The 13,068-nt window shown below is 49.5% G+C and overlaps 1 protein-coding gene across 3 annotated transcripts in view; it reads right to left on the bottom strand.

Annotated features, from left to right (window-relative positions):
- The window catches only part of BCAT1 (branched chain amino acid transaminase 1), a 72,805-nt gene that overhangs the window by 46,888 nt on the left and 12,849 nt on the right, over positions 1-13,068 (bottom strand). Inside the window, exons 1-2 of one of the 3 annotated variants that reach the window (XM_084765311.1) lie at positions 2,483-2,826; positions 1,241-1,309 (exon numbers count right to left, since the gene is read on the bottom strand). In XM_084765311.1, coding sequence (XP_084621437.1) covers positions 1,241-1,309; positions 2,483-2,689 — 276 coding nt within the window. In that variant the 5' untranslated portion in view covers positions 2,690-2,826. Of the gene's footprint in view, positions 1-1,240; positions 1,310-1,386; positions 2,429-2,482; positions 2,827-13,068 lie in introns of those variants that run through there. The other 2 variants (XM_084765313.1, XM_084765312.1) reach the window with 2 other exon arrangements.

Below are 13,068 nucleotides of genomic sequence, written 5' to 3'. Positions count from 1 at the left end.
TTTTCACTATGAACTCTACCTTGCCTTGAATACTTTGTATAAAAGCATAAAGCCCAGCCGGGTGTGGTGGTGCACACCTTTAATCCCAGCAGAGGTGGGCGGATCACTTTGAGTTCAAGGCCAGCCTGGTCCGCAAAGCAAGTCTAGGACAGCCAGGGCTACACAGAGAAACCTTGTCTGGGGGTTTGGGGGATAAATTCCTTTCGTTGAAAATATACAATTATTTCTCTTGAGAAACTGATTTACTGATTCTTTGTCTTAAAAAGGTTTGCAAGAGTCCAAGGCCAGCCTGGCTTCCGTGAAGTTCTAGGATGGCCAATATGACCCCAAAAATGTTCATATAGTAGAGCTGAGTCCTGAAGGTGCTCAAAAAACTGAGCCCCACCTGTTCTGACTGGTGACACGACACATAAGTGACCAGTATGGCTGTCTCGGGAGCTGTCAGGCAGTCCATATTGCTTTTCATGTGCCAGAAATTACAGACAAAATCCGCAGCAGCTCGCTGTAGTATATTTTACTGTATTTTTTTGTTTAAAGCAAATGGCTTGTGAGCAGAGGGCTTATCTTGACTTCACCACTCCCCAAACACTGAGTGTTCCCTGTGGTACAAAACTGATGAGTCAAGTTCCAGCTCCTCTCTGAACTCTGCCAGGATGTGAAGTCACAGGGACATTCTGTACTATGGATGACAATTGACAGTGGGTATCGGGGCCAGGAAAGCGGCAGAGCCAAGCAAAGCCCTCCAGGCTGAGGGCTGGTGGGTAAGGATAGAGATGATTGGCTGTTGATGAGATCTTTATCTCCCTTAAGTTAACTCCCCTAGGAAGCATGAGGCCACGCCACACGGAAATCATACAACTCAGATAATAAGAAACTGCCACCCTGGACTGTAATCTCGATCAATGATTTTTAAGAAAAGGCCTAGTGCCTTTCTTTTCTTGGACAAGAGGAGTGAAAGGTTAAGCTGGTACAATTTAAAATAACAACAACAACCCAGGTTTCTATTTATTAATCGATTCTTTTCCATTAAAATGTATGATTCCTTAAGATGAAACAAGCAAGCTTACTGCTAGGTGGAATTTAGTTTTGCTGACTGGCAATAATCTCAAATAACTTTTTCCCTCCCTGGCTGTACTTTAAAATTCAAGATATTCGTGTAAACTGACGCAGTTGAAATTCCCCAACCCCAATCTCAACCTGAAACGAGTTAACTCAGTAACTTCCGCAGCAGATGCCTTACCCTAAAAGTCTCAGCCACATCAGATCCTCTTCCTCCAGCAAAGGGCGCCGAGCATCCATTACTGCAGTCCTTAAAAATAAAAATAATTAAAGCTCCGTTAAGCAAAGCCAGGTGGGTCGCTGCGGGAACCTGGTCAAGGGACTCACCATCACGGAAGACAGAAACACCAAGCCTGAGCTGTCCAACAAAACCCCGAGCCAGCTCCAGCCACAGTGACCTTTCCAGCCTTCCCACCGGATCCCAGGTCTGGCTTTTTATCTTCCAGCAGCTTAGGGAGGGGCTCCTTAAATTCCGGGCCAGCCCAGGAGCAAGCAATGAACAAGAAGGCAATTGTCTCCCGAACGTCCGAGTAAGTAGTCTAGACCGAAGATTTAAGCCATTTATACAAAGGGAAAAAGAAAAAAAAAATCACCGGAGCGCGCTCAGCCTCGTGGTCTTGTCAATCACAGGCGCACAATAGGCAGGCTGCTTCAAGTGTGAGGGGACGCGCGGACTGGCTGGAACCATTTTCTCCACCCGCAGGGTCCCTGGTGCAGCCAAAACCTCACACTTCAGGAATAAAACCTCTTGAATGTGGTGGCAATTAAATAAATAAAAGATAGCGTAGTTCGGAATTAACTGCAGAAAGAGGCAGGCATTCAAACAGCTGGACGCTTCTTCGCTAAATAACTGGGAAAGAGGATATTTTGGGGTGGTGAAGGCTTTCCCTCACTCCCCAGTTTTCCCAGTCATGACTCCCGCATCCCTGGTGACGTCCCCGCCATTCCTGGTGGTGCCCAAGTCCCTACGGCGAATCTCAAGTTCTCCCAGTCCGCGATTGTGACCCCAGCATCCCCGGTGGCGACTCCTGAGTCCCCAGTGGAGATCCACGAGTCTCTCCAAGTCCCAGTGGCGACCCCTGAATCCCCACAGTAATCCCTCAGTCCTCAGTGAAGACCCCCCCCAGGGTGACCCCAGAATTCTCCGGTGGAGACACTCGCAGCCCCTGAAGTCGCCAGTGGCGACTAGCTAGCACCCATGAATTATCTCCATCCCTGTGTCCCGGAGTGTCCCAATCCCAGAGTCCGCTGTGGCGACCTCCTGCGTTGACCCCCGAGCCTTCCCCACCCGTGGCATCTCCTCGTGACCCATGACGCCCTGCGGTGACCACGGAGAACGTCGTGGCGCCCTCGCGCAGTGACCCTCAGTGAATCCCGGTGGGATGCTGATCCTGGCGCCCCTCGCCATTCACCACGCGAGTACCTGGAGGGCCAGGGCTGCAGTTGCCCGTGGCAAGCAGGCCATGACGAAGCCACGGGAGCGTGGGAAAGCGTGGCGAGGTAGCGACACGTGGCGCACGGCGGGTCCCGCGAGCCCAGGGCTGCAGTTCAGCGAGGCGGGCTGTAGAGGTGCGATGGGAGAGCCAGCAGCCGGCACCGGGCGCAGGGAGGAGCGCAGCCGCTGCAGCATCTTCCCGACGCGGGTGCGAGCAGTCACGCGGGGCTGGGCACGCGCACCGAGGGCCCGGGAGCACAGGCGTTTTGCTCAGGAACTCTGCCAGCCAGGGCCCTGGCCACCTCGGCGACACATTAACATCACCACCGCTCTCTCGGACTCCAGCGAACAGACCTGGGCTTGGGACCTGCATTTCTGCCTGGCCTCTGTCTGGCTTGCCACTGACCTACAGCAGCTGACCTCAAACCGTGAATCCGGTTTTCCACGGCCCTGCATCGCGGTGCGTGTGACCTAGCTACCTTGTCAACAGCCTCGGAAGCAATCTCCACGTCGTTTATCTTGTTCAGACAACACAACGTTCCAGCTAGTGTGGCGGCTGTCGCTTTTAACCCCAGCCCTTGATTGGCTGATGAAAGATGATTGCCGCGAGTTCAGGACTAACCTGAACTACAATAAAATTGTCTCCGAAACAAACAAACAAAAACTAAGGGCCACAACCACCGCCAGCTGCGGGGGCGGGAATTCCGTATCCTTAGTCTCTGAGTCCCTGCACTCAGGTGTTACCACTACCTCCTCCATTTCTGCCTTCACTATTGATTTTTAATATGGATTAAAGAACAACTGGCCCTCCATTCTTCCTATTGTTCAACTTCCAGACGTGTTTCCAGACTCTTAATATTTGCACTTGTATTTCTCAGGTAAAATGAGATTTATGTTCCTATTGTGTAGAGTGTTTTTCAAACCAACAGACCACAAAGACCTTCTGAGAACCAGGTCGACTTGACTTTAAAAACAAAACAAAACAAAACAAAAACAAAAGCCGAGGCTTTTGGAAACTGACCACAATGACATTTGGCACAGTTGATCTTGAAACGAGGAGAAAGCAGCTAAATCTGCCTGGTTTCCAGTAGCTGAACAGCGCGACAGTCTGAAAGGCCACAGAGGGTGACCACCCCACAACCCCAGCCTTGAACCCCACCTGCTATTTCCCAGGTAAAATTACAAAGGAAAGTTTCACTGCTACCCCTATTTAGGATTTAAAATTCTATTTGCAAAGGTGGGGGCATCAGGACTTTTAGAATTACCTCCTCCTGATCAACAAAAACTGAATTCAACCTCTAGCCCCAAGTTTTAGAGATGTAAATGCTACTGTCCCCTCCCTAAAGAGTTAATCAAAGCCGGCTTAGTGGCACACAGGCCTTTTATCCCTGCACTCCGGAGGCAGAGGCAGGCGGATTGCTGTGAGTTCAAGGCCAGCCTGATCTACAAAGCGAGTCCAGGACAGTCAAGGCTACACACAGAAACCCTGTCTTGAAAACAAAAAAACAAAAAAACAAAAAAACAAAAAAAAAAAGAAAGAAAGAAAAATAAAATGTACGCAGGTGAATGGATAGGTCTAGAAACAATCCTCCTGAGTGAGGGTCACAGACAGGAAATGACAAATGTCACATGGACATCAGCTCTCAAGCTTTAACTGTGTGTTTAAATATGCGTTTCAGGGGACAACCACTGAGCATTGCAAAGGAGCTGGGTAGGAAGAGGATCTTCCATGGAGGAGCAAGTGGAGTATCATATCAAAAAGAGACAGGGGTGGGGGATGGGGGGAGGGAAACTATACCAAGACTGAATGGCAGGGGCGGGTGAGGGGGAGTAAAGGGGTGCGGATGGGGAAGGAAGGGATAACCCTGAAGGCCATCTGAAAAGCCGTATGGAAGCCTACCACTGCGAGAGCTTGCTGGAGTGCACGTACATGAGGGGGACCTAAAGCCGGAGCATCTTCTGCCACCTCCTGTGCCAGGAATGGGTTACTTACATCTTACTGACTCGTTGGCCAGAGCGCCCGCATGGAAACCCCTAAACATCACAGGCTGTTCCTGAGGCTGCTGGCTACTCTCCAGGGCCCAATGGTAAGTCCCTTGCTACTCTCCATGGCCTGATGGTAAGTCCCTTTGCTGAAGGCACACCTTGCTTGTTCGTCAAACATGGAGAATAATCGAGCTGGCGCCAGCACCCATGGTACTGGAAGGCACTGTTCTGCAAACAGCCACAGGAGGAACGTGATCCCCGGTGTCACCCATCCGTGAGCCATGTGGTGTGTCACAGCGACCTGACAGCAAGACAGGCTGGTGCAACTGTGGCGCAAACACTGCTATTGTTAGATGCGAAGTGGGCCCCACAAAATGGCTGGTGATTCCATCATAAACAGAACTATTCTGAGCCGGGCGTGGTGGCGCAGGCCTTTAATCCCAGCACTCGGGAGGCAGAGGCAGGTGGATCGCTGTGAGTTCGAGGTCAGCCTGGTCTACAAAGTGAGTCCAGGACAGCCAAGGCTATCACAGAGAAACCCTGTCTCGAAAAACCAAAAAAAAAAAAAAAAAAAAAACCAGAACTACTCTGACTTGACTGGGTAAACACAAGGACTGCTACAGGGGAAGAAAAATCCTAAATTCAGCATTAGTCTGAAAACCTCTGTGGCAGGACTGTGTTTACCAGGAAGGACACTATGTCCCTTACCCACCCTCTGGCAAGGGCATCTAGTTCCTGACAAATCCTGTGCTAACCCCCAGGCTTTTCTGGCTTGCACCTCTCCTTCTCTGTCCCCTAAAAATTGGCAAGGCTTCCCCAGCATCACCCCACCACCACCACCCCACTACACCCCCTCCATCCCTGCTCTATCCACACACCCTACCCTGCCAAGACATCCGAGCTGCTCTGGCTGCTGCTGCCAAGACTTTCCCTCCAACTATGAGCTAAAACAAACCTTTTCGCCCCTGACAATGCTTAATAATAATAATAATAATAATAATAATAATAATAATAATAATAATTTGTGAGAATGTATGTATGTGCATGTGAGTACAGGTATCCTTAGAGGCCAGAAGAGGGCATCAGCTCTCCTGAGTTAAAGGCAATTATGAACTTCCCAACATGGGAGCTGAAAACCAAATGCAGGTCCTTTCCAAAACACTGTATGCTCTTAGCCTCTCTCTGAATCTTTAAGTTGCTTTTGTCGGGAATTTTATCCTAGCAACAGGACATGCAATGATTGCCCTCAAGTCAACTGGAGGAAGAAAACTACCTCATGGAGGCTGACAGCAGTGGTGCAGAGACTGAGAACACTGGATGGAAGGGAAATGTGGAAGTACTTTCTAGGGAGTCAATCCCTGTATACAGACCGTGCTAAGCAAGCTGTCTGTCCGGCACACAGGTGGAGGAATGTCCATCAAGAACACTAAGTGCTAAGGCCACACAGGAGCAGGGATCTGGGACATGATTGCACAATGGATGCCTATTGGCCACGTCATGTACCACACAGCTCAAAGGCTGGAAGGAAGGGTCTAACCATTTCCACAGTAAGCGGTGATGCTTGAGGAAGCCAATGATGTGAATATCATGCAATGCATTATGGGTAGGAACTTCATCAGAAACTCCATTAATTTGTGCACCTTGGAGGCCTCAATTTAAAATAAAGTTTTAAAAAGAAATATATATATATTTTTATGTCTACCATTTAATTCTAAAAAGTAACTCAAAACACAATGAAAGGAATTGTGGATCTAAAAATCAGATAATGTAGCCAGGAGCGGTGGCGCGCGCCTTCAATCCCAGCAGGTGGAGGCAGAGGTAGGTGGATCTCTACAAGTTTGAGGCCAGCGTGCTCTACAAAGAGTCTAGGACAACCAAGGCTACACAGAGAAATCCTGTCTTGAAAAAAATGAAACAAACAACAACAATAACGAATCAGATCATGTTACAGACTTTTTCAAATAAATCTGCTGCCTAGTTTTAGGTCAACTTGTGACAAGCTAGGGCCATAGAAGAGGAGGCAACCCCAGCTGAGAAAAAGCATGCATGTGTGTATGCATACATGAATGTGTATGTGCGTGTGTGGTGAGTGTGTGTGTGTGTAAGTGTGGTGAGTGTGTGTGTAAGTGCGGTGTGTGAGTGTGTGATGAGTGTGGTGTGGGTGAGTGAGTGTGTGTTTGAGTATGAGTGTGAGTGTGGTATGAGAGTGTGTGTGTGTGTGTGTGTGTGTAAGTGCGGTGTGTGATGAGTGTGGTGTGTGTGTGTGTGTGTGTGTGTGTGTGTGTGTGTGTGTAAGGGCCTCAATTCTATGAAGAGCCAAGGCTGACCTTGAGCTCCTCCTCCCCCCACCTCCACCCCCCAAGTTCTGGGGTTAAACGTATGCACCACCCCACCAAGTCTGTTTGGTGCCCTGAATCATCACACCCAGGGCCTCGTGTGTGCTGGGCAAGCACTCAGCCGCCTGAGCTACATTTTCAGCCCACTTAAACAGGGGTTTCATTTACTTTAGCCCAGAGGCAAGTAACCCACTGCAAGGTTCAGAACTGAGTAGAGGACAGGAGACAGCGATAGGATTGTTGTCCACTCAAGGATGGCGCCAAATGGGGCACTGAGGCAGCTCTGGGCAAACATGCAAAGCAGATGATTCTGTTAATAAACTGGACGAGACTGCAGTAGCAGATAGAGATGCAGAGTAGGGTACAGCCGTGTCCTTGAACTGAAACAATCTGGGCTAGAGAGAGACTCCCTAAGATAAGGAAAGTAAATAAAACTCAAGAAGCTCAGGAAGTTCCTAAAACTCACAAGATTCCCAAAGGCCTGGGACTGGAGAGGTGGCTTGGTGGTTCAGAGTGTGCAGTGCTCTTGCAGAGGACCCCAGCCAGCACTGGGCAGCTCACGATTCCCTGCAAACTCCAACTCCAGGGCACAGGATGCCCTCTTCTTGCACACACCCTCCCCAACACACACCTTTTTTTAAAAGATTCACAAGGTCAGATGAGCAGTAAAATTTAAAGAAGCAGTTTTCTTTCTTTCTTCCTTTTGTTTTTTGTTTGTTTTTTCAAGACAATGTTTCTCTGTGTAGCCTTGGCTATCCTGGACTCACTTTGTAGACCAGGCTGGCCTCAAACTCACAATGCTGAGAATAAAGGCATGCACCACCACGCCTGGCTCAAATAATTTTTCTAGTGATGTTGCCATTAATTCTGCAGGGAGCTGCAGGTATGTCATCACCTAGGCTGGGCCGGACGACTTTGCGGTGACATGCTCCTTTAAGCAGCCCCAGTAAACTCAGTGGTCCACTAAGCGACTCTGTATGCAATGAACAGAAGTCAGACACAGAAGGGCGCAGCCAGATGCCAGTGAGGCTCACAGTGGACAGGAGGAAGGACAGGGAAGGGCAGAGGGTGGGATGGAGTGGGAGGGGCAGGGGAAGAACAGGCCTTTCCAGGAGAGCTCAGTGGGGACATTCCCTCAGCACCATGGGATTCTCCAGACGCTGCGGTCTGCGGGGATGGACGTCTAGGGGGGTACACTGAGGAGCCTCTGAGAGTGAGATTGCCTCCCAAGGTCAGATGACTGGTCTCAATGCAGGTAAGCTTTTGGCTTGGCGCTGCATACAGGTGGTGACTGAAGCAATGAGTAACAAAAAGAGAAACCTGCGTTGTATTACTTGTCACTTCCAATCAAGTCCGTTTGTTTTTGAGGCAGGGTCTCATCTGACCCACGTGGGCTTCAAGCTCACTAAGTCCTCATACGGCCTTGGCCTTGAGTTTAACCTCCGATGTGCTGGAATTGCAAGCATGCTGCACCACGCCCAGGCTGTGCTGTGTGCCGGGGCCAAACCTCAGACTTGCTAAGCAACACCTGAGCTTGAATCACCGTTATCTCACAGTGGGATGTGGGGCGGCGAGCACTAGTGATAAGAACTACAGATTAATCTGCTCTGCCGCAGAAGATGTGACTCCTCTTGCTTTTACATTGCTATGGTTTTCTTAATTCTGGATTTAGTCTTTCTTTCTTTCTTTCTTAAATCTATGTCTGCTTTTTCTTTCCAGATCTCTTAAACCCAATTGTCCCTTTTGCAAGAACACTCTGTGACCTAATCTTTAAATCTCCTTACCTCAGCTCCCACAGACCCCAGCAGGGCAAGCCTGCTGAGAAGCAGGTTCACGGATGACTCAACTCTCCTCTTCCCTCAGACCACCACACATTTGTCACAGGGTGGCCATGTAACACACAGAACACTTGGTAGCCAGCAGCGTGACAGGGAAAAGGAATGTGCTGAGGGCTCTGAGGCCCCGAGCTCCTCTCAGGACGGCACCCCTGCTCTCTTACCTGCTCACTTTTTTACTAATCCCATTACTCTCTGTACACAGCGACAGCCTTGGCCTGGGAAGTCTTCAAGCTCTTTTCACGGGAGTGACAGATGGACAGTCTAAGCAGAGATTAGTGATTCCAGCGATGTTTGGAAACTTAAGCTCGGACTTTTGTATTTTACAAAAATAGATTCACATTCAAGTTCTGAGAGGGGAACATCAACCCTAACTAAATGAGGGTTTAAAAAAAAAACAAACACCTAGATATTTCCTTTAAGGCGTTAGAGAACATTTTGTTTTACACACTGACACTTGAGAGGGTACACCTTTTTTTTTTCTTGGTCTCAAACTCAGAGATCTGCCTTCCTCTGCCTCCTGTGTACATGCATCACCACAGTAAATAACCTGTACTCTGCTTTTACATTTTGTGTCCTGGAGCTGACTATGCAGCTTAGTGAGTAGGAGCACTTGCTACTCCTCCAGAGGACTGCAGTCTGGTTCCCAGCACACACATAGGGGAGGGAGCTCACAGCTTCTGTAACTCCTGCCCTGAGAGAATCTGACGCCCCTTCTGGTCCCCACAGGCACTGCACTCACATGCACAAAACCATACACAGACACAAAAGGGCTATCCCAAGTGGGGCTATCCCAGGAGCGCCTAATGATGGCCACATACAGATAAAAGCTGCTGCTCAAATCTGGTTCTGATGTGAAGCGAGGAACTGCCTCTGCCAGCAGGCACTGACTCTCCCTGAAGACCCTGTGGGCCAGCCCAGCCCAGCAACCCTCGCCTGTGAGATCTCCAGCTCCACTTGCTTGGCTGTTATCGATTCCCAGGAGCTCAGCAGTCATCCTCCGGAAAACGTGTCCGCGTGCTTTCTGTTGCTGTGACAAACACCAAGGCCGAAAGCAACTCGGAGTTAGGGTTTATTTGGCTCACATATTGGGATCAGAGGCGGGCATGGAGGGGATTCGGGACAGCACCACCTTCCGGCGGGGTGGCAAGGTCTACAGTGAGCTGGGCCCTCCCACATCAATCGCCAACCATGAAACTGCCATCAGACACGCCCACGGGACACGCCCACAGGACAGTCTGAGTGGAGGTATTGTCTCACCTGAAGTTCCTTCCTTCCAGGAAACTGACAAGAACTAACCATGGCTTTGCAGGAAATACTGACATATTTGGGTGGGACGAAGGCAGGATTCACATCTTAAGCCTTCCAACCCTCTCCTACAATTTCTCTTTCTTCTCTCTTATTTTACACTATCCCCTTGAGACTTGTGATACTCAATACAGTGTAAATCCTTACTTCCTGCTTCCTGTGAGGAAGAGAGAAAGGGCTCACTTCCCCTCCCCCGATGAGGAGGAAACAGTGCCCCTGGGGCGCGAATAGGAACCTCACATTTTAACAGATTTGACTCAGACTCTTGAATGCTCCGGTTCTGCTGCCCTTCTCTGTTTTCCTCAGTCTAGGACTCGGGCCGTGGTATGGGTTCCTCACAATCAGGGCAAGTCTTTCCCTCCGCCCCGGGTTAATATCCCAGCGACGGCCCAGGGTATCTGCCGTGCTGGGCCCTTCTCCGTGTAATTAAGCATCCAGCCAAAGTTAACGTCACGTTTCATAAAGTTATTTCTCTGCTTTGTTTAGAGAATAAAGACGAGCCATATGCCGCCTCCCACGTGGGACTCTAGCTTCTAATTGTTAAATATTTGCAGCTGGGTAGGAGTAAATGCGAGTGAAGCCCAGGAAACTGGCCGGAAGCTCATGAGATGGGGGTGGGGGGCGGAGAGCAGGGGAAGGGAAACAACACAAGGAAGGGGAGGTTGGGGGCACACCGGGTGCAGTGGGAACAGCGAGCACAGAGAGATGGGGGCAGGGAAGGCAACCAAAACAGTATTATAAAAATGCCAATATGAGGCCTGTTGCTCTCTATAAGCCATTGAAAATGAGGGAAGGAAGGAGGAAGGAGGGAAGGAATTATATAGGAGGCAGAGAAGGGTGCACACGTGACCACCGCAAGTGTGCTATGCTCCCTGAGGTGCCCTAGTCAACCAACACTGAGCGTAAACATGGAGTGCCCGGCATGTAAGTAGCCTGAGTCTGTCTGCCCAGTACACATGACCCAGTTCTAGAAAGCACATGCCATACGTACTTACAGGAAGTAGCCAACACAGGGAGAGTGGGGAGTATGGCTGGCAATGAGCAAAGACTCTCAGGAAAGGGAGACAAGGGAACAGCTAATTAAAGGGTTTTTTCACTATTAATAATTAAAGGGTGCTGGCCGGGTGGTGGTGGTGCACGCCTTTAATCCCAGCACTCGGGAGGCAGAGACAGGCGAATGGCTGTGAGTTCGAGGTCAGCCTGGCCTACAACGCTAGTCCAGGACAGCCAAGGCTACACAGAGAAACCCTATCTCGAAAAAGAAAAAGAAAATAAAGGGTGCTGTACATTCAAAGAAACATGGAAACTCATGGGAGCAACATGTTGTCACAGCCCCTGGGCCACACAGGCAGTAGTAGCAGCACAAGCCTTTTCATCTGCATTTGAGAGGCAGAGGCAGGAGGATGTCTGTGAGTCAGAAAGTCTCAGGTTCCAAGACAGTCAGGGCTACTTAGTGAGACCCTGTCCCTAAAAAGAAGAGTCAGGCTGGAGTACATGACAATCTCTCTGAGGTGTACCTGGTTGTGGAATTCTGTCCTCTAAGCTCGGCACACCTGAGAGTCTAGCCACCCAGTCCCTCCTGCGCAATTTGCATGCGGTCCTGAGAGGAGCCACGTCTACAGGAGGTGGTGGCTGACTGTAAGGTGAGGCTTCAGCCACACAGCTTTTGTGAACTGTCACTCAGGCAGGGCTTTTGGGGTGACACAGCTGCCTGAGTCACCCATGTTCGTGAAAGTAACCCTTTGTTGCATCAGCTTTTCTGGGGAGACGTCAACAAACATCTGTTCACTCCCAACAGGGTAGCAACCAATGACAGACCATTCATCACGGATGGCTGACTCCTAGAGGTGGCATCTAAGGGTCTTACCTTCAGGAGGGAGGTAGTGACAGCTAGACTCCCAAGGGAGGGTCCTGTGACCCGCCTGGTACAAGGTCCACTAGAAAGTGTCAACAGTTGCATCGCCATTACCACAGACCTGGCTCCCTCCCACTGTGCCACTCACTGCCTAAGCAGGGTACTCTCTGCTAAGCTATGCATGACCCTGAGGAAAAGGCCACGCGACACCCCCCACTCCCAAAAACTCCCTCCGAGAAACTCATTGGTTCCAAAGACTGGACTGGGGTGGAGTCATTTCTTTCATCTGCCATCACTGTGGCTGCCCTTTCGTTCTACAAACTGCTGTGTCCTGTCAGAAATGAAGTCACCAGGAGCCCACCAATCCTTGGGAAGGCATTACACACAGCAAACATCACCTGGCTGAGCATACCAATCAGGCTTCCTGGAGTGACAGTGCCAATAGTATATCCGGTCCTGGCAAGCTCTTTATAATGCCATTGCCAGTTTGGGTGGGGAACTGTCAATCACAGCATCCTAGGGAGCTCTGTTCATTCTCTAGGGACCTTGACTCTCAGGTAAAACTGAATCCTTGGATTGTTGCAGAATATTTGATCACACTGTGAACCCGGAAATTGTGTTATTTGCTGGAAAATACTGTTTGTATTTGTGGTATGGCTGAGCCCTAGCACACACCTTTAATCCAAGAGTTTTCTACTTGAACAGGATTAAATATAGTCACTGATAGGTCTCTGTGAGTTTGAGGCCAGCCTGGTCTACAAAGTGCATCCAGAACAGCCAAGGCTACACAGAGAAACCTTGTCTAGAAAAACTAACAGTCAGAACAAACAACCAGTTGACAAGAAGTGAACATAGAAAAAAAAACATAGAGAGGAAGAGGAAGTGGGGAGGATGGACAAAGAGACACACAGGAAGTAGAAGGAAGGGACATTCAGTTTGAGGGTTTTGTTTGTTTGTTTGTTTGTTTGTTTGTTTGTTTGAGATGGTGTGGAGAGAGAATGCTTCCTTTTTTGAAAGAGGAAGTGGACATCATTGAGGAGGAAGTTCAGAGGCTTTCTCTGCCTCTCTGAACTAGCAGGCTTTTACTCCAACATCTTGCTCCCTGAGTAAAGACTGGTAAAATTGAGCATGTGAGATTGGTACAAATACCACTGGCTTTCGAAGGTAAGCCAGCAGATAGCAGAGTTGGAGTTCAGGCAAAAACATTTTTCAGAGTTAAGAGGAAGAAAGACGGCTTGGGCAGAAGCATGCTTG

The sequence above is a fragment of the Acomys minous genome, assembly GCF_964271855.1.
Source record: "Acomys minous genome assembly, chromosome: 17".
NCBI lineage: Eukaryota > Metazoa > Chordata > Mammalia > Rodentia > Muridae > Acomys > Acomys minous.
This window is presented reverse-complemented; position numbering and strand designations above follow the sequence as displayed.